Source organism: Indicator indicator, chromosome 14 (genome assembly GCF_027791375.1).
Source record: "Indicator indicator isolate 239-I01 chromosome 14, UM_Iind_1.1, whole genome shotgun sequence".
Taxonomy (NCBI): domain Eukaryota; kingdom Metazoa; phylum Chordata; class Aves; order Piciformes; family Indicatoridae; genus Indicator; species Indicator indicator.
In genome coordinates this window covers 320,368-339,591 of record NC_072023.1, presented here as the reverse complement: position 1 = coordinate 339,591, position 19,224 = coordinate 320,368, and the positions used below count along the sequence as shown (strand labels likewise).

At 55.5% G+C, this 19,224-nt stretch overlaps 1 protein-coding gene across 1 annotated transcript; it reads left to right on the top strand.

Annotated features, from left to right (window-relative positions):
* Window positions 1–498: 498 nt before the first annotated feature.
* On the top strand, window positions 499–7,655 carry RASSF8 (Ras association domain family member 8). The gene is made up of 4 exons (XM_054386789.1): window positions 499–610; window positions 4,557–5,446; window positions 6,395–6,539; window positions 7,534–7,655. Exons 1-4 carry the CDS (start codon window positions 508–510, stop codon window positions 7,653–7,655), a joined length of 1,260 nt encoding a protein of 419 aa, XP_054242764.1. The 5' UTR covers window positions 499–507.
* Window positions 7,656–19,224: the final 11,569 nt, after the last annotated feature.

Sequence of the window (19,224 nt, the reverse complement as noted above, 5' to 3'; positions counted from 1 at the left end):
AGCTGCTAATCTCCTGTAACTAACTTGGAGCTCTCTCTCTCAGGTTGTCCACTCTGCTGCTTCATTCTTCAGCAATATTGTCCTTGGTTGGCTCCTTTCTGTTGTATTGCTTTGGTGCAGCAGCTGCTTCTGTCACAGTACCACAGCTGGCTGGTGGGCACTGAGAAGCTTCCTGCAGTCATTTGATGCTCTCTGACAACTTGGAATGCCTTAGGCAATAAAGTGCAAGGAAGCTGTGGATCTGTCTGCAGAGCAGGTGGACACTGATGAAGCTTGTGCTGGGTGGTTCCTGCTGGTATCTGAAGGACAGGAGCCTGTGTGGCCTCTTCTGCTCATCAGCTGTTAAAGTGGCTTGGGTAAGGCTCAGATCTGGGGACACTTCACTACCAACAGCAGAATTCTTCTCTCTTCCAGCTGCTGAGAGCAGGCTGCTGTGCCATCTCCAGGAGAGCTGCAAGGATGACCTGAGGGATCTGCATTCATGGCTCGTGGGTGATCTGATGAACCATGGAGCTCAAGGTATGGGTGGATGGAGTCCAGAGGATCGTCTGTGGGGTCACAGAAGTCACAACATGCCAGGAGGTGGTGATAGCCCTGGCTCAGGCTATTGGTAAGTGAGGGTGGCACCTGGGGAGCAGCTTGGCTGGGGACTGAAGCCAGGGGATGTGGCCTGGCACCAGTGGCAGCAGAGTGCAGTATCCTCACAGCTCTGGTTTTAACCTGCCAGGGGCAGATTCAGAAGAAAGAAAAGAAAGACTTTGAAATGTGCAAAGCCCAATTCAGTGCAGACACTGATGTGCTGCTGCTGGAGAACGCCATGGGCTGCAGAGGCTGCTGAGGTGTCCCTGCTGAGGCCCCAGCAGTGCAGAGTGCTTGCCTGGCTTTCACTGCCTCCTGATCCTTGTGCTTTGCTGGAAACGGCACAGATCAGTGAGGCTGAGCCCTCAGGTTCTGCTCTTCCTGCTGCAGCACAACTTGGAACTGAGGCAGGGCTGGCTTGGGTTGCTCAGTGCTGGCTGCTTGCTGAATCTCTACTGTGAGCACAGGCTGAGGGAGCTGGGGGTGTGCAGCCTGGAGAGGAGAAGACTCCAGGGGGACCTCAGAGCTGCCTGCCAGGACCTGAAGGGATCCTGCAGGAAGGCTGCAGAGGAACTTTTGCTGAGGGTGTCTAGAGCCAGGCCAAGGGGGAATGGTTTGAAGCTGAGGCAGAGCAGGGTTAGAGTGGAGCTGAGGAAGAAGTTCTTGAGTAGGAGGGTGGTGAGACTCTGGCACAGGCTGCCCAGGGAGGCTGTGGCTGCCTCCTGCCTGGGGGTGTTGAAGGCCAGGCTGGATGAGGCCCTGAGCAGCTGAGTCTAGCTGAGAGGTGTCCCTGGGTATGGTGGGAGGCTGGAGATGAGCTCTGAGATCCCCTCCAACCTGAGCTGTTCTAGGGTTCTGTGAAGCCAACACATCTTTGTGATGGTTTCTGGATGAGTGCTTCAGAACATCATTTCCATCTGCTTCCATTTGGTGGGGTGGGAGGCTCCCCCTATCTCAGGGGGATTGAGCTACAACGTCCAGCTGTGCATGCTGTGACCTGCAGGCATCAGACACCTCAAAGTAATTACAGGTTCCAGGTCCCTCAGCTGCTTCTTCCCAGCCCTGTTCTCTAGACCCTTCCCCAGCTTTGTTGCCCTTCTCTGGCCCTGCTCCAGCCTTTCAATGTCCTTCTTGCAGTGAGGGACCCAAAATTGAACCTAGCACTCAAGGTGCAGCCTCAGCAGTGCCCTGCAGAGGAGGACAATCCCTGCCCTGCTCCTGCTGGCCACACCATTGCTGCTCTAGGCCAGGCTGCTGGTGGCCTTCTTGCCCACCTGGGCACTGCTGGTTTATCTTCAGCTGCTGTCACCCAGCACCCTCAGGTTCTTTTCTGCTGGGCAGTCTCCAGCCACTCTGCCCCCAGCCTGGAGCCTTCATGTGGTGGTTGTGCCAAGGGCAGGACCCAGCACATGGCCTTGTTGGATCTCATCCCACTGGCTTTGGTCGATGGATCCAGCCTGACCAGGTGCCCCTGCAGAGCCTTGCTGCCCTCCAGCACATCAACACTGCTCCCAGCTTGGTGTCATTCAGTGTTCTCCTGGGTAGGTTTTTTTTATCAGCCTCCTCAGTTCTTCACCTGAACTCTGAAGAGGCTCCAGCAGCCTTGGACAGGCTCAGTTTGTGTCAGCTCAGCAGACTTCCTTTCCTCTAGCATATCACAAGATCACCCTGGGTGTGTGGCTGGTTCCATGTGGAGATGAATTTTAGTTGCAACCAGAGCCAAATTAAGAGAATGGTTTGGAAACTCCTTCCTGTGGGAAATCTCCTCCCTAGGAAACTCCTCCAGTGCTTGGGCTGCAGGTCCCTCCAGGGCTGCTGGGACAATATGAAACAGCACCCAAATGGAAGCTGCAGGCCTTTGGCAGCCAGGGCTGGTCAGCCCTCCTGTCAGGACAGCAGCCACTGTCTGCTCCTGGGCCTGGCTGTCCCTCAGATCTGAAATGTGTCCTCCTGCTCTCACCTGACATTTGGTGGTGGAAAGCAGCCAGCCTCAGTTGGCTACCACCTTGCCTGGCTCTGATCTGCTTTGCCTCTTTGCAGTCTGGCTCCTGCAGCAGTGCACAGCTGAGCAGGACTCAGAAATGTTCTGTCTGCCAGGGCTGCCCTTTGCTTTGCTCTGCTCTGCTGAGACCTCACCTCCAATTCTGGTGTCCCCAGCAGGAGAAGGACTCAGAGCTGCTGGAGAGAGTCCAGAGGAGGCCACAAAGATGATCCAAGGGCTGGAGCAGCTCTGCTGTGAGCACAGGCTGAGGAAGCTGGGGGTATGCAGCCTGGAGAGGAGAAGGCTCCAGGGGGACCTCAGAGCTGCCTGCCAGGACCTGAAGGGATCCTGCAGGAAGGCTGCAGAGGAACTTTTGCTGAGAGTGTCTAGAGACAAAACAAAGGGAAATGGTTGGAAGCAGGGTTGAGATTCACCTGGAGATCCTTCTAGGGGCTGTAGTTGATTGTGTTCCTGATTCAGAAGTGCCCTGGCTGGAGAGAGACTGCCTGGGAGTTCTGTTCAAGACAAACATAAACCTGTCCAGTTACACATTTCCAGAGAGTGAAGTCACCTCCTGCAGGAACACTGCACAACACTTGATAGTGCCTCAGCCAGCCCCCAGTGGCTGGGGGCTAAAAATATCTTTCAAGTTAGGAAGATTTGTCCTTACAGTGCTGATGTGAGCAGCGGTTGTGTCCTCCTGGGAACTGGGAGTGTGCAGAGCAGCCCCCGCACACACAGCTCAGAGCCACAAGGCTGCTCTGGGAAGGCTTGGCCAGAACCAGCTGGATTTGCTCACCTCCATCACTGTCTGCTTCAAAATGTGCCTTTGGCAGCAAATCCTGCTGCTTCCAGGAGCTGTGACAACCAGAATGGCTGCAGAGAAACATTTCTTGCTGGTTTTGACTCCACTATTTAATTTGGGCAAGTGATGACAGCCAGGGGCAAGAGCTGCTGCTGCTTGCCAGGTGCCTGTGTGGGCTGGCTGCAGGGCTCTGTCACACAGCAGCACAGCACTTGTCACCAAGGGGCTGACCAGAGTGGCCCCTCCAGAGCACCACTCAGATGCTGAGGGCAAAACCAGCTGGCACCCTAGAAGGAAGGGAGCTGCTGCTGTTAGCCACCAGCTCCAAGGGTGGTTTGACAGCACACCTTTGATCATCTTAATTGGTTTTTCCTGCTTGTTTGCAAAGCTAAAACCTAGAAGGGCTCAGGTTGGAAGGGACCTCGAAGCTCGTCTCCACCACTGAGCTGATGGTTTTTGTGAGGAGCTGCTTAGAAGCTCCCAGGATCAGGTGCTTCAGAAGCAGCTGATGTCACACACCTTCCTGTAAGCAGTATTGTGGCTTCTGTGTGAAGCTGCTTGCATGAGAGGAAACTCCTCTGTGATTGGAGCAGTTTAGGGCAGTGAGAGTGGTTAGGAGTGTCCAGAGAAGGGCCAAGAGGATGAGCAGAGGGCTGGAGCTGCTCTGCTATGGAGACAGACTGAGAGAGTTGGGGTTGTTCTGGCTGAAGGGTCCCAGGAGACCTTCTTGTGGCCTTCCAGTATCTGAAGGGGGCTACAAGAAAGCTGGGGAGGGACTTTTTAGGGTGTCAGGGAGTGATAGGACTGGGGGGGATGGAGCAAAACTAGAAGTGGGGAGATTCAGGTTGGATTTTAGGAAGACGTTCTTCCCCATGAGGGTGGTGAGACACTGGCACAGGTTGCCCAGGGAGATGGTGGAAGCCTCAAGAACCTCCGGGGCTAAGGCCAGGCTGGATGGCTGCAAGCCTTCTCTAAAGGCTTTCCAAACCCACCTCGATCTTTCCTGCGGGATTTACTCTGGGTGATGCTGCTCTGGCAGGGGCGCTTCCCACACCTCCGCTCTGTGCTGCACAGAGCCCCCAGCCCTAGGGCGCAGGTCGCCCATGGCCGGATGCCGCTCCGGGGCGCGGTGCCGCTCGGCGGCCGTGCGGCAGCGCCCCCCCGCGGCCGCGCTGATTGTGTGTCCGGCAGGCCGCACCGGGCGCTATGCGCTGATCGAGAAGTGGCGGGACAGCGAGCGGCACCTGGCCCCCGGCGAGAACCCCATCGTGTCGCTCAACAAGTGGGGCCAGTACGCCAGCGACGTGCAGCTGATCCTGCGCCGCACCGGGCCGTCCCTGAGCGAGCGGCCCACCTCGGACGGCGGTGCCCGCGTCCCCGAGCGCACGCTGTACCGGCAGAGCCTGCCGCCCCTGGCCAAGCTGCGGCCCCCTGGCGACAAGGCCATCAAGCGGCGGGAGCCCAAGCGCAAGTCTCTCACCTTCACCGGAGGGGCCAAGGGCCTGATGGACATCTTCGGGAAGAGCAGGGAGGCCGAGTTCAAGCAAAAGGTGCTCGGTGGCTGCAGGGCCTCTGCGGATGAGCTGAAGAAGCTGATCCAGCTGCAGGGTGAGAGGCTGCAGGGTATCGAGAGGCAGCTGGAGTCCAACGAGGCTGAGATCCGCTACTGGGAGCAGAAGTACAGCGCCAGCCTGGAGGAGGAGATCCTCAAGCTGGAGCAGGAGATCAAAAGGAACGAAGTGGAGATTGAGGAAGAAGAGTTCTGGGAGAATGAGCTGCAGATCGAGCAGGAGAATGAGAAGCAGCTGAAGGAGCAGCTGCAGGAGCTGAGACAGCGGATCATGGACTGCGAGAGCAAGCTGAAGGACTACCTGTCACAGATCCACAACATGGAGAGCGGCCTGGAGGCGGAGAAGCTGCAGCGGGAGGTGCAGGAGTCCCAGGTGAACGAGGAGGAGGTGAAGGAGAAGATCGAGAAAGTGAAGGGTGAAATTGACGTGCAGGGCCAGCAGAGCCTGAGGCTGGAGAACGGCATCAAAGCTGTGGAGAGGTCTCTGGGCCAAGCTACCAAACGGCTGCAGGTAAGAACAGCCTTTGTAGCCCTAACCAAGGGCAAGTTACAGAGCTGACTGCCACAGATCTCTCTGACATAAGCTTTTGATGCCCAGGTAAGAAAGCAGCAGGAATAGTCCTCCCCAGGGTGTTTGGGTGCATGAGGAAAATGTTGCTTTGGGTTGCAAATTGCAGTGCAGATAGATGGAACTGTTCTGGAGTAGCAAGAGGACAAAAGCAAAGGCCTCCAGCTGCTTCAGGGCAGGTTGGACAGCAAAGAGACTTCTTGTCTGAAAGGATTCTCAGAGCCTGGCACAGAATGTCCAGGGAGGTGGCTGAATCCCCAGCCCTGGAGGTGTTTCAGAGAGGTAGAGATGTGGTGCTGAGGGCCATGGTTCAGCCCCAGCCTTGGCAGAGTTAGAGAATGGTTGGACTGGATGAGTTGAAAGGGCTTCTGCAGCTGAAAGGATGCTGTGATTCTTTGCTAACCCCATGGCCTTGTGAAGGGGAGGTGAACCAGCCAGGGTCTGGCCTGGCTGTACAAAGCACAGCTTACCTTCAGAGGCAGAATCCTGGCCATAACATTTTGCACTCTAAGTACAAAACGGGAAGGAGAGGGAGAAGAGAAAGGAATTATTCTCCTTTTAGGATCAGAAGAGCCCCATGAGCTGTCCAGGTCACAGCGCACACTCCTGGCAAAGCCAGAATGCACACTCTGGCCTTCAGCTGTTCTGCCAAAGTGTTTCTCAGGTGGTATGGAACCATCTTGCTAGTTCTCCAAGCAGCAACACATGTACCCAGCCCCTGGGAAGCCCCCAGCAGCAGTGTAAGCAGCCCCCCAATAAGGAACAGGGAGTGGAGATTTGCTTTCCAAATGGAGTGAAAGGCTTTCAGCCCTGCCCTTTGGAGCAAGCAGCAGTTGCAGCAGGCCCTGAGCTGTGCTCCCTGGTGCTCAACAGCTGCTCTCTCTCCGGCAGGACAGAGAGCAGGAGCTGGAGCAGCTGACGAAGGAGCTGCGCCAGGTCAACCTGCAGCAGTTCATCCAGCAGACAGGAACCAAGGTCACAGTGCTGCCAGCAGACCCCGTGGAGGTCGAGGCCCCACACGTGGAGCTCAAGAGAGGTGCAGTGCTCAGTGTGCTTTTGGTGGGCAGGGGAAATGGGGTGGCAGAGCATTTGCTGCATTCCTGATGGCACTCATGCAGAGAGTGAAGGTGCTGGCAGGATGCTGAGCGAGCAGGGTCATGGCTGCTCCTCCCTAGGGCTTAGCAAGCTGTGAGTAGAGCACAGCAGAGAACTCCTCTGCCACTGTGCCTGGGGTGCCCCAGCAGTACCTCAGCAGGCCAGTGGATGTTGTCAAAGTATAAAAGGGAGCTGCTGGAGCCCTAAGATCCCAGACAGCAGCCACACAGGAGCAGGAGCTGATCCAGCTGTGCTGCCAGCCAGCCAGAGGCCTGCACAGCTGGCTGTGCCAGTCAGCTTTGCCCCATGGAAGGTCAGCTCATGCTGCTTATGCCCACAGCTGAGCTCAGGGTGTCCTGGGCACAAATGTGGCAGCACTCTGAGCTGTGCCAGAGCTGTGGCATGAGCAGAGCCTCCTTTGCTTGGACTTACCTAGAAACCGGGGATAGGAGGAGAAGATGTGGCCTGCAATTGTGTCAGGAGAGGTTTAGGTTGGAGAGGAGGAGAAATTTCTTTGCTGCAGGAGAGGTCAGGGATTGGCACAGGCTGCCCAGGGAGGTGGTGGAGTCCCCATCCCTGGAGGTGTTCCAGAAACCTGTGGCTATGGCACTTGGGGCCGTAGTTTGGTGGCCATGGTGGTGTTGGGTTGGACTGGGTGCTCCTAGAGGGCTTTTCGAACCTTGGTGAGTGTTCTTCCTGTGTGCAGGTACAACCTCACTGTGCCCCTCACTGCAGAGGTGTGGCAGCTGTCCCTATCCCCGTGGGAGGGTCACCAGCCTGCACAGACACAGCTTTGTGCTCTGAAATGAGGGGCAGCCTGCCCCTGAGACAGCCACAGATCAGGGGCTGAGGAGGTGTGTGGCTGTGGCTCTGTGTGTGTGCGTCTGTGTGGTGCTGCACTGCTGGTGCCTCCCTGACTATACTGTGCCCTGCAGAGCCCCCGTTCCAGTCGGGCTCGCTCCGGCGGCCGGGCTCCTCGCGGCAGCTGCCCAGCAACCTGCGCATCCTGCAGAACCCCCTGGCCTCCGGCTTCAACCCAGAGGGCATCTACGTATGACAGTGCTGGCCTCTGCTGCAGAGGGCTTCCCCCTGGACAGCACACTCTTGGTTTACTCTGCCAACGACCAGTGGAGGAAGAGGTTTTTTTCTGTTCAGCCACCATTTTTATTTTCTGTTTTCTCTTCTTTCTCCACCACACCACTTGGAGCCATACCTTGTGCACTGATGCTAAAGAGACAGAGGAGCTGTCTCCATCCACGGCTGGCAAGGATCAGCTGCCTGCCAGCACAGCCAGAGTGCTGAAACCTCCCTTGGGTTTGCCACTTGAGAAGCGTTTGGGAGGGCATTGCTGCTCGTGTGGGCACAGAGCAGAGTGCAGGTGAAGGAAGCCATGTGTGAAGTGCTCTGAGGTTTAATTTATTCCCTGGAATCAGTGGACATGTGAGTGTTGACCTTTTCTAGCTTTACTTTCCACGTGTGGATCACCACCTCTGGCTGCAGGTCAGGCTGATGAGGTGACTGCAGCTTGCATGTGCACACAGCCAGCCTCTGATCCGGCAGCATGGAGCACAGTGCAGTGCTGAACCTTTCACCACAGCCCACAGGCCATCACCTGCCCTGTTCCATCCATTGCTACCGTGGAAGGCTTGAGCAGTGAGCCTGGGGGCTTGCCTTGCCTTGAACCTGCCTTGAGGTAAGCAGCTTGTATGCAGGAGGCTTGTGGAGCTGGCCCCTGGCAGCACAGGACTGAGGATGCACTACCGAGATGATATTTTATTAGAGAGGATGTATATGGAGATATTTTGCCATGATGAATAATATGCCTTTGGAGACAAGAACAATGTCAGAAGCTGTCTTCATGTCTGTCTGTCCAAAAGAGAGTGAGGAGGCTTTGGTCATTTTGTGCTTTATTTCCCCCTAGCCATTGCAGTGTTCTTGTTTGCAGTAAACATTGCTGTTGGAGGAGGAACCACCCACAGGACAGAGGAGCACCTTCCAGCTTCCCAGAACTCACTCAAGTGCTGAGGGAAGAACAAAGCTGGCAGAGTCCTGTGCAGTTAACAGCAGGGCTCCTGCTGGCTTGAGTGGGGCCAGGATTTCATCCCAGCGCCCATGGCAGAGGTTTTTTCCTCTTGGAAAGGTGCTGCTCTGTCCCTTACAGAGCAGAAAGCTCACAGGCAGGGAGTGCAGGTGCTGGGCAGGGTTTGTTATCCTGTCCTGGTGTCACTCTGGTGCCTCACAGCTAGGCAAGAGGTGGACAAAACAGCTTCCAGACAGAAAGAGGCTACCAAGCAGCACGTTGGTTACAGGCCCTGAAATGAGACCCCAAGGGGACCAGATCTGTAGAGAGAGGGGGTGGCATCAGTGGGACACTTTGTGTGGCCTCCTGGGTAATTTAGAGAAGGGATGGGCCCCACCTGCACCTGGATTTGCTGTTCTGCCATCAGCCCCACCCTACCATCAGCCCCACCTCAGGGCCTCTGCTTTCCCTGCAGGATTCAGTGTCTGTCCCTGGAAAGAACTCCTGATCTCTTTGGCAGGGCCAGGATTTTACCTCTGATAGGAGGCTCCAGGCTCCTTGACATGAAAGAATCCTGAGTGCTGAATTCCTGGCATCCTCTGGGGTGGATTTACTGACAAGCAGGGGAAAGGTTCATTTAAGGTTCCTTTTTTGTTGTTTAAAAAAGGAGCTTCCTGAGCAATGCAAGTTTTATCTAGGAAATGATGAAGGACTCTTGAGTGTTTAATGCTTCCCCCCCTTTCCGCTTATTAATGGCATCATACATTCTACAAATGCTGCTGTGCTTAGGCTGACAGCACCAGACCAGGCTGTGAATAGAGACAAGACCTTTCCAGACGGACTCTGAGGTTTTACATTTTTAACTTATCAGATCTCTTTTTTCCTTTTGGTCCTTCTGTGAGCAGCCCAGAGGCTGGGATGTTCCTGCCCTGGGCCTCTTTGCAGTGCTCACAGGTTTTATTGTTAGTCCCTTCTACCTCTGTGCTCACCTTTCCTGTGCCCCTCACTTTGTATGAAATAAAGCAAGAATGTGTGTATATAAAAATATATATTAAAAAAGAGCAAAGACCTGCAGTTTGGGGACCATGCTGTGTCCAAGGTACTTGAGCATCTATGCCTTACATTCTGGGCTTCATTCACAGCAGAGTGGCCCTCTCAAGTGGATGTCTTGCATCTTCAGCACCTCTTGGTTTGAGAACTGAGGTACTCAGCACCTTGCAAAGTCTGGCCCAAATTATGCTGCAGGGGGCTGGGGGGAGCAGAAGGAAGAGCCTGGTGCAGTCTTGTCCTGAGAGAAGCATTTCCAAGGCAGATCAATGTCACTGGCCTAGCTCTTGGCATGCTTTGTGGCTGGTCCATCTCCCACAGATGTCAGCTGGACTGGGCTCTTGCACCATACAAACTTCCCTCTTCCTCTGCCAGGGTAGTTGCAGATGGAGAAAGCAGGAAGAGGCTTGAAAGGAAGGGTAAGACGAGCTCTGGAGGGCTCAGAGTCATGGCAGCACTTTGCCACTGAAGCCCAAAAGCAGCCCCTGCTGCTTGCAGGAGCTGTTGGGCAGGGGTAGCAGCCTGGGGCTGCCTGAAGAGCCTCACTGCAGCACCACCAAGGGACCTTCCTCCTGCAGGTCTTAGCATATGGCAGGCTGGTCTGGAAAAACTTCACAGCCACTGCTGTGGCCAAGGAGAGGCTTTACTAGCTGAGCCTGGTGCTTGTGAGACACTGACCAGTGCCCCTGCCCTTGCCTGCTGGATCCCACCCAGGCTCAGGTTCTGTAGCAGTTCTCCCTCTGTGTAAATAAGCCCCCAAGCATGGCATGGCCTTGTACCTGATGAGACCCCACCAGTGTATGACCAATTCTCACCTGGCATGGAGAGTCTGGCTTCTGAGAGTTGCAGAACTTCCCTCCACAAACATTCACTTCTGGAAGTGGCCTCAAGCATATTCCCAGGGCATTGGCAGGAAGGAGCTGCAGTACTGGTTCTGGGCAGTGCCAGCTGCTTTGCTGGGCAGCATGGGTGCAGGGGTTGGACACAGCAGCACTGCTCTCCAGTGCACAGGAACCCGTCTGGGGGCTCTTGGGGATGGTTATGGTGGGCAGGACTTGTGCCACCTCTTATCCATGAGGACTGTTTATGCTGTAGGGGGAAGAGGCTGGGGTGGGGGTTGGCCATTTGAAACGCCAGCAGGTTGAGGTGAAGGGGAACATCCTGGATGGCAGAGCAAGGGAGAAACCCAAGTCCCTCTCTTGACAAGCCAGCCAGGGACCTGCCTCTGTTACCTTTTGGTGGGACTCAGGTTCCCAAGTGCCTGAATCGCTTCTGGAAGCGGTGCCCTAGCCAGGCAGAAGGAAGTTCCCGGAGAACTCCCATGGCATTAGCAATAGGTAGAGCTGCTCTGGAGGAGAGGGAAGAGAGGCTTCAGGGAAACACAAAGCCCTCCTGCGGGGTAGCGATTGCCTTGTTTTCAGCCTGAGGAGCTTTGTATTGCTCAGTGACCCGGGGTCCTACCAACAAAGGATTTGAGCTCCTCCTTTGCAGCCAGTGAACTTGAAGCATCAATTCCTGATGTGCATTAGCTCAGCGACCTGGGCCTTAAGATCCCTGCACGGAGCAGAGAGCTGTCTGCATGTGTTCTTTGCAGAAACAGCCTCTGCCTCTCTGCACTGGAACAAGTGTCCCAAGTGGGACTGTTCCAGACACCCTTCCTGGGTTGGGTTGGGTGGTTGGGGTTTGGTTGGGTTGGGGTTTTTTGTTTGTTAGGGGAAGTAGTTTGGGGGTTTTTTTGTTTGGGTTTGTTTGGGTTTTTGTTCGGGGGTTTTGTTTGTTTGGGGGTGGGTTTGTCTGTTTGGGGGTTTTGTTGCTGTTTGTTAGAACCTTGCACCATGCATGTTTATTCTCTTTGCTGCAGTATTGGAATGTTTTGGATGAAGACCACGGGGGGTATGGAGATGACAAAACAATCATTCTGTCTATTTATTCAGTATTGCTGCTTCCAGTTTTCCAAATAAAGCTTTCTGTGCCAAGAGAGTGACTGGTTGGAAGCTGTCCGGGCTCTCTGCAGGTGGTTTTCTTTCCGCTTTGACAGAAGGCTGGAGTGGGAGGGGCTGTGTGAAGTGCTACCCCAGCAGGTCACTGCAGTGGGCAGGGGCTGGGGGGTGCAGTACCTCAAGAAATGTGTGCTCAGGACTGAAGGATGGCCCAGTCCTGTGCATCCTGCAGGCAACTCAGACCTGCCATCCTATGCTGCTTGGTGCAGCAGGGGTGGTCACAAAGGATCAACTCAGAGCCCTTTGATCCAACTGGGGATTGAGCACATTCTTGAGCAGGCCATGGATGTGTTTGAGTTGGTTCCACAAGCACCCTGCAAGAGAAAACCCTTTCAGCTGCAGCAAGGAGGCCTCATTGCAGGCATAGCTGTGGTGCCTCTCTAAGCTCGAGTGGTTCTGAGAAGGACCAAGCCTGCCTGCTCTGTTGGTTCAGGGCTCCAAATGCAGAGGACATTCCCCACCCTCGTGAGCACCCTGTGAAGCTGCCAGCCAGGGGCTGGAGGAGTGGAGTTGGTGACTCTTCAGCCTGGAGAAGCAGCACAAGCTAACGGTGAGAGCTGCAATGAGTCCTTGCTGCTGGGCTTCAGTGCAAGATGGAACCTGCATGCTGTGCAGCTTGGGGCTTTGGTCATTTCCATTTGATTATTCTCATGGATGGCTGACAATAGAGCTTGGCTTTGCTCCCAGGCCATAGCTCCCCTCTGAAACCCTAGACCCTGACAGTCTGTGGTGCTGGAGCTGCCGTGTACATCTGGCACAGGTCTCCTGGAACAGCTGCCAGAGCCCTGCTGTACAGGAGCACTGTAAGCAGGACAGGACAATGCTCAGATACCTTCAGGAGTGGCTGTCACAGGATCACCTCAGTTGGAGAAGACCTTCAAGATCATCAATTCCAGCCATTCCCTAACTCTGCCCAGGCTGGGCCTAACCCATGGCCCTCAGCACCACAGCTCTGCCTCTGAAACACCTCCAGGGGTGGGGTTTCAACCATTCCTCATTTTTTCCAGGCTGGACAACCCCAGCTCCCTTAGCTGCTCCTTCCCAGCCCTGTTCTCCAGACCCTTCCCCAGCTTTGTTGCCCTTCTCTGGACCTGCTCCAGCCCTTCAGTGTCCTCCTTGTGGTGAATATCAAGCACAAATGCTCCTAAGTGGTGATTTACTTGGAGGAGAAAGCCACACAAGTGGTTGGCAGGCAGGAGAGGTCCTGTGCCATTAATTGTGCAGGTGCTGGGTTTGTAATCACCTGCAGCCCAACAGCTACAGGATGGGGTCACTTGCTTTCAACTGTAGAACTGCTAGAGTTGGTCAGCAACTCAGAGCAGCTGTGACAAAGGAGAGAGCCAGGAGTTGCCTGGGAGATGATCAGGAGGAAGAACTGGATGCACAGAATCTTGGTGCAACACAAGGTGCAGAGATGCTGCAGAGAGCAGCTCTGGGGTGCACAATTCAGGCTCAGCTCATGCTCAGGTCATGGCCTGAGTTAATCCAGGCAGGGCATTTGTGGTTAACTCATCCAAATGCAGTCCCAGGGCCAATATCCCAACAAAGGCTTTTCCCATGTTTTGCAGGCATTGCTCTGTGCTTGTTTCAGCTTTGTGTTGCTTTGCCCCTCTGCAGAAGGAGGAAGGCCACAAGTGGAAGACTTGGTGAGAAAGTGCATTAAAGAAAGATCGAATATTCAGCCCTGGGTCAAGGTGAAGGGAAGAAAAGAGTTTTGTGATTTCTTTTTAAGGAACAAAAGTTGGAAGGAAAATATTCCAAAAGGCCTATGAAAAATCCACTTAAAAATTTTACTGAAGGAAACACAGATAAGGGCAAATAAGGACCTGCCTGGGTGTTATAAAAGGGAAGCTTCTGCTAAAACAAAAAGGAGGGAAGGGGGATGAGCACCAATTAAACAACCTTAGCCTGGCTGCTGTTTGTTCTGAAGTCCTTTTCACTGTGATGGGAAAGGAATCATCCAGCTTTAGAGCCAGTGGCATAGTGTCACAGGGTACCAGCAGCAGCTGCTGCTAAAATCAAATCTAGGGCAGCCTTTAAGTGGGGAATAACTGGAAAGTCTTTGTTGTTGCTGTGAAGCTTCTCACGGATGGCTACCAGTCACAGACTGCAATAGCGAATCTCCTCTAGCAGGGGTATCAAGCTGCTGTGTGCCCAGCAGATGATTGAACTTGAGCAGACCATCCAGCTGAGGTGAGCTTTGCTCAGGGAGGTAGGATTGGCCCTGCTGGAAAGCCGAATCAAAAAATGGAGGCCAGCATCTGACCCTTAACTGGGCTTTGTTGCAGCAAAGTTGACCTAGCAGATCCCGGCATGGTTACCAGGGCTCCGGCCGGGGTTCTCCATTGTCCTGTAGCTTGTCTTGGGTACAAAACATGCGTGAAGGAGGCAGTGGGAAAGGTGACAGCGTCCGTGCGGTGCGGAGCTGGTGTGAGCTCAGCACCGTAGTCGAGGTCCCCGCAGCTCGTGTCGCAGCCCTGCAGTTACAGCCAGGCCCACGCGAGAGGGCGCCAGCGGACGCTGGATGCGGGGGCGCTGCGCCGGTGACTGGTGGCCCATGGGACAGAACTGCGTAAGCAGCAGGAGGCCGCCCTGCGGCGTGTTCTTCCGCCAGGGCATCACAATGCTGCGAAGAGCCGCGTCCTGCTCGCAGCCCGCGTGGGGCTGATGCACAAAGGCTGCGATTCCTGCCGTTCCCTGAGGAAGGCTCAGGCCTGCCAGCTTGCTGACACCTGTGGAGCTGCGAGGTGGCACGTTCCAGCTGTGAGAGGCTGTTCTGTGCCCGGCGTCTGCCCGGGGCCGGGAGGCGTCTGTTTAGTTTCCCAGCTCTGACACAAGAGTCCTGTGCCTGACCTTGCGCCAGCTCTTCTTATCCTGTGACGCTGGCAGCTGCGAGCTGCAGGCAGTGCAGGCTCATCCCTCCGGCAGCCTGTGTGCGGCGCAGGCCTGTGCAACGCATCGTGTCCTGCTCGTATGGCAAAGGGCATTTAGTACACCGTGGGCCTGAGCTCGGCTCTGCCAGCTGGGAGCCAACACAGGGCAGACAGTTTAATACCGAGCCGGAGGGTGACACAGAGCCGCTGCGGCCGTTTGCGTCCCAGAAGGCCGGGGGAGGAGTGGGAGGTGAGTGAGGAAGGGGCGGTGACTAGGGCGTGGTTGCAGGGGGGGCGGGGCTGGAGGCGTGGTTGACGCGGGAGGGGCGCAAGCCGCAGCCCTCGCGGTTGCCAGGAGACCGCCGCGGTCCCGCCCCTCCTCCCACCCCCTGCGCGGGCACGTGCCAGACAGTGTGCGCCCGGGGGGGCTGTCACGTGGTGGCGCACGTGAGGGGCGGCCGCGGGCCGGAGCCGCTGCAGGGCCGGAGCCGCTGCAGGGCCGGAGCCGCCGCAGCGCCAGGCACGGGTAGGCGGCTCCCGCTGCAGGGCCCTGAGGCCCTCGTCTGTGGCGAGCCCGCCGCTTAGTGCGTCTGACCCCAGCCTGCTGCAGCAAACCCGACAGCCTGCCAGCCCTCGGGGTGCCTGCGTGAAACGCTTAAAGACGACGCGGCCTGTTTCCTGCTGAAATCGCAGAGGCCCTATGCGCGGCCTGCCGGCTCCCGGCGCTGCCGCCCGGCGTTCACAGGTCTGTAACCAGAGCAGTCGTTAACGCCAGAGGCGGTGCGCAGGCAGCCGTTCACCCAGAGCATCGCTGCCGCGGCTCCCCTGCCGTCTGCACGAATGCCAAGCTAAGCCAGACGTCTCCTGCTCGTTCCAAGCACATCGTTTGTAGGAGCTGCTTCCCTTAGCTGGCTGCAGCGCTGCAGTCATGCGGATAGCGATGCCCAGGAACTGCTGATTTGGAGCCTCCTTCCCAGAGTCTTCCCAGAGATATGCACTGGTTCCTATCCTGTAGTTTCTGTCTGAGATAAACTCAGGGGGAAGGGAGTGTGAATTGTGCTTCCAAGAAGAAGCTCCGTTGCTGGTCTGATCCCAGAAGATCTCAGGTGAGGTAAAAAAAGATTTGTAAAGAGTAGTGAAAATCAGTGTGCTTGCTCTGAAACCAAAATGGGACAAATGGGGATGGGGAAACTGAGCTTTGAAAAGACATAAAAGTTAAATGAAAAAAGAAAACCTGTGGCCCATTCTGGAGGCAGGAAAAACTCCCCAGTCCCATGTACCTGCGATCCCAGCGCCTGCTTTCTGAAACACAAGGTGACAGCTCCCTTCCTGTCCCAGATGCAACTTCTGAGCAGAAATGGCAGTGCCAGGCAGCGAGGGGCATGTTGGCACCCCAAGAAGGGGCAGCACTGGCAGCCGCAGGGCCCTACTGCTGGGTACCCATGAGTGAGGCAGAACAGTTTCTGCTGCTGGGCCTGTGCCAGGGCAGCTCCATGCAGCCTGTGGTGCTGCCAAGGATCATGGCTGGGGGTGAGGTAAGTGCTGGTGATGGTGTCAGCCCTGAGGACTGACTTGCTGCAGCCAGGGGAAGGCTGCAGAGAGGGAACTGACAGTGCCAGCTCAGCCTCATGGCCAGCCTGCACATGCCCAGGATTTGCTTGGCTGCTGCTGGTGACAGGTGAGCCACCAGCTCCTCAGAGACTGCAGTGCAGCCCAATGGAGTAAATCAGAGTCACAGCCCTTTCCCATTGGGAAAGACCTTCAAGATCCAGTCCAACCATTCTCTTAACTCTACCAAGGCTGGGGCTAACCCATGGCCCTCAGCACCACATTTCTGCCTCTCTGAAACACCTCCAAAGATGGGGATTCAGTCACCTCCCTGGGCAGCCTGTGCTGGGCTTTGAAAACCTTTTCATGGAGGAAGTTTCTTCTGATGTCCAATCTGAACCTTCCCTGGTGCAGCTTGAGGCCATCTCCTCTCCTGTCACTTGACACTAGCTGGAGCAAGTGAACAGGTTTGTCTGATGTGACTCTGGCCGTGTACCAAGTGGGAGGAGTTTAGGTGTGCAGGTGACAGTGAAGTGGTAAAGAGCTGAGGGGTTAAGGTTTTGTTGCTGTGATAACCCAGGCACCAGGCAGGACCCAGACAGCCCAGGGCAGACGTTTGTTTCTGTTGCTTTTCATTTCAGCCCACAGATAACTGCCCCAGTAGGGGTACTGGTGCACTGTAGCAGCCTTGGTGCCACTGTCATGGCTTTGTGGGAGAAGCACCTCTGTGCCCACCGGTAGCCTTCCTGTGTCTCACTGTAATCAGTTTCACGTGTGGGAAGCCCTATGCCTACCTGTCAGCAATCCCACGGACAGCTGAAGAGGGGCGTTTGTTTCTCACCCAGCGCACAATTCTTCCTGCGTCCTAAGGGGCTGCTGGCCCTCCAGTCCTGGAGAGTTCTGCAGCGGATCTGTGCTCCGGCGCCGTTCCGTGCCGGGCAGCCTCAGTGTCCGGTGCTGGCCGCCAGCAGAGGGCGCCCTGGCGCCTGCCGGGTGTTCCTGTTACATAAACTCTCGGGGTGCTTAACCTGAGTTCTGCCTTTGGGCTGGGACAGGAAAGGAGATCCGCGGCTCCCGGCTTCGGTCCGCGGCAGTCTTTAGGGTGCTGCATTTCCACGCTACAAATTACTTGCTTGTTTCCATCACTCCTGCCTCCCCCACCCCCAAAATGCGCGTTTTCCTCAGATGGTTTCCTGGGACAGACACTGTTCTTCCAGAGATATCAGATGGCATCAGATCGCCAGACAGAGCCTGGGTCTGGCTCACTGTCAGCAGACAGCAGACCAGGACTGGGAAACGTTAATTGCAGAGAGTCAGACTTGGCCCAAAGAAGAAGGAAGGAGCAGACATGAGGAACAGGCATGTTCCACAGGCGTGTATGTTTACAGTGTGCTGTCTTCAGCCAGGATTTGCTGAAGTGAGCTAACAGTGGACAAGCAAACTCAAACCTGGGTTGAAAACATGCAAAGACATTAAATTCATAGTGTCAGCCACACAACCATGCATTTTGAAGCCCCAAACACATATTACAGACTTGTAGAATTGCTTTGCCCTGCCCATGATGCTGTGTTAGCCTAAGATTTGTAATTAGTAGACAACCCCACTTTGTGTATTAAAGTTTTTATTCCTTAGTAAGAATTTATATTTTTTTAATCACAAAATAGTGTGGAAATATTTAGATAATAGAATTCATGGAGTGCTGGAAAATACTGAATATAAAGGTTGGTTTCTAATATATAACATACTAAACTGTTCTAAACCAGCTGGTTTCTTGCAGACAGGATTTATTCTTTTTAATAATTTAAGACAGCATAAGCTTGTATCAAGCATAAGCATTGTAACAAAAGTGCAACTTCTTCAGCAAATCCTCCCCAAAGATATTTAACTCAAAATATCAGAACAGGTATTCTCTCCCTACAAAAATAGCATGTCAGACATCGTTAATCGGATGTGTTAATAACAGCTCTGTACATCCAGCCCTCCGTGGGCTGCGGGGCCGGGGGTGAGGCGAACAGCAGCAGCAGCAGCAGCAGCAGAGGCACCAGCAGGGATGGACGCCAGGCGCTGGTGTCTCACCTCTTACATAACATTCAAGTGAGATCCCTCACAGTGCTACCTTGGCAACAAACTAAAAATACTCAGGCAAGGCCTTGCTTGTCAGCCCCGTTAGAGAAACCGTATCTGTGTGATTATCTGGCGGCTGGGTTGTCTCCAGAAAAGAGAAATCGCAGGGCTCTGAGCACGGCGTGAGGGGAGGACCCGCCTGGGGCTTGCCCCAGCTCGACCTGCTCAAGTCTGATTGCAGGGTAAGGAGGTTACCCAGAACCCTACTCGGGGCATTCGGAATTCGGGATAAAACCAGGAGCTGAGGCTGGCAAGCTGCTCTATACTTTCTGAGGGGAGATGGGGGTCTCTGCTGTATCAGTGCAGAAACATTCATTTCACACAGCAAGGTTGGGGGGCACCTCTGGGGCCCCGACTGAACGAAGCAGGGCGGGAACAACCACAGCCATGCCGCTTCGCCCAGAACACCCAGAAATGGCCACAGCGACAGAAAGTGACTCCACGGACCTCACTCCCCTGCGCCCCCAGACCACCCCCGGGGCTCAAGGCACTGCAGGCTCCGGGCTCAGGGCATGGTTCCTCGCTGGGCTCCCGGTAAAGTGCTCGCAGAGGTGCAGGGCTCTGCCTCCGCCCTCGCCTCGCCCCTGCCCGCAGCCTGAGCCCCGCGAACAAGTGCAGGGACTCGGGGACCCTGTGCGACCCCCTCCCAATAAGGTGCGACATCTACGGTACCTTGTGGGGCGCAACGAGAAGCGACCTTGCACCTTTTATCTTCCTCCGTAACAGACCGACGCGTTCAGAAAGCCGAACATTAAAAAAATACTGAGTAGCAAATTTCATCCGTGCCGGTCCGGGGCCGCGCCGGAACCAGCGCCGACTCCCGGCGAGCACTCTCGGATGCCGCCAGCTCCCATTGAGCCATCACAGATGCCGCCTTGCCCCCCGCGGAAAGCCAGGAGCGCCGGTACCGGCCCCGACGGCTCCTCCCCGCCCCACCGCGGGGCGGCCAAGTCCGAGGTTGCGGAGAACAGCGGCAGCGGGGAACCCCCACGGCGGCTCCCAGCCGGCGGCAGC

Bases quoted from the DNA above. Each gene is read 5' to 3' on its own strand.
- RASSF8 (XM_054386789.1), top strand. From the start codon at position 508: ATGGAGCTCAAGGTATGGGTGGATGGAGTCCAGAGGATCGTCTGTGGG. The intron at 611-4,556 runs GTAAGTGAGGGT...TGTGTCCGGCAG, and splicing joins AGCCCTGGCTCAGGCTATTG to GCCGCACCGGGCGCTATGCG. The intron at 6,540-7,533 runs GTGCAGTGCTCA...TGTGCCCTGCAG, and splicing joins ACACGTGGAGCTCAAGAGAG to AGCCCCCGTTCCAGTCGGGC.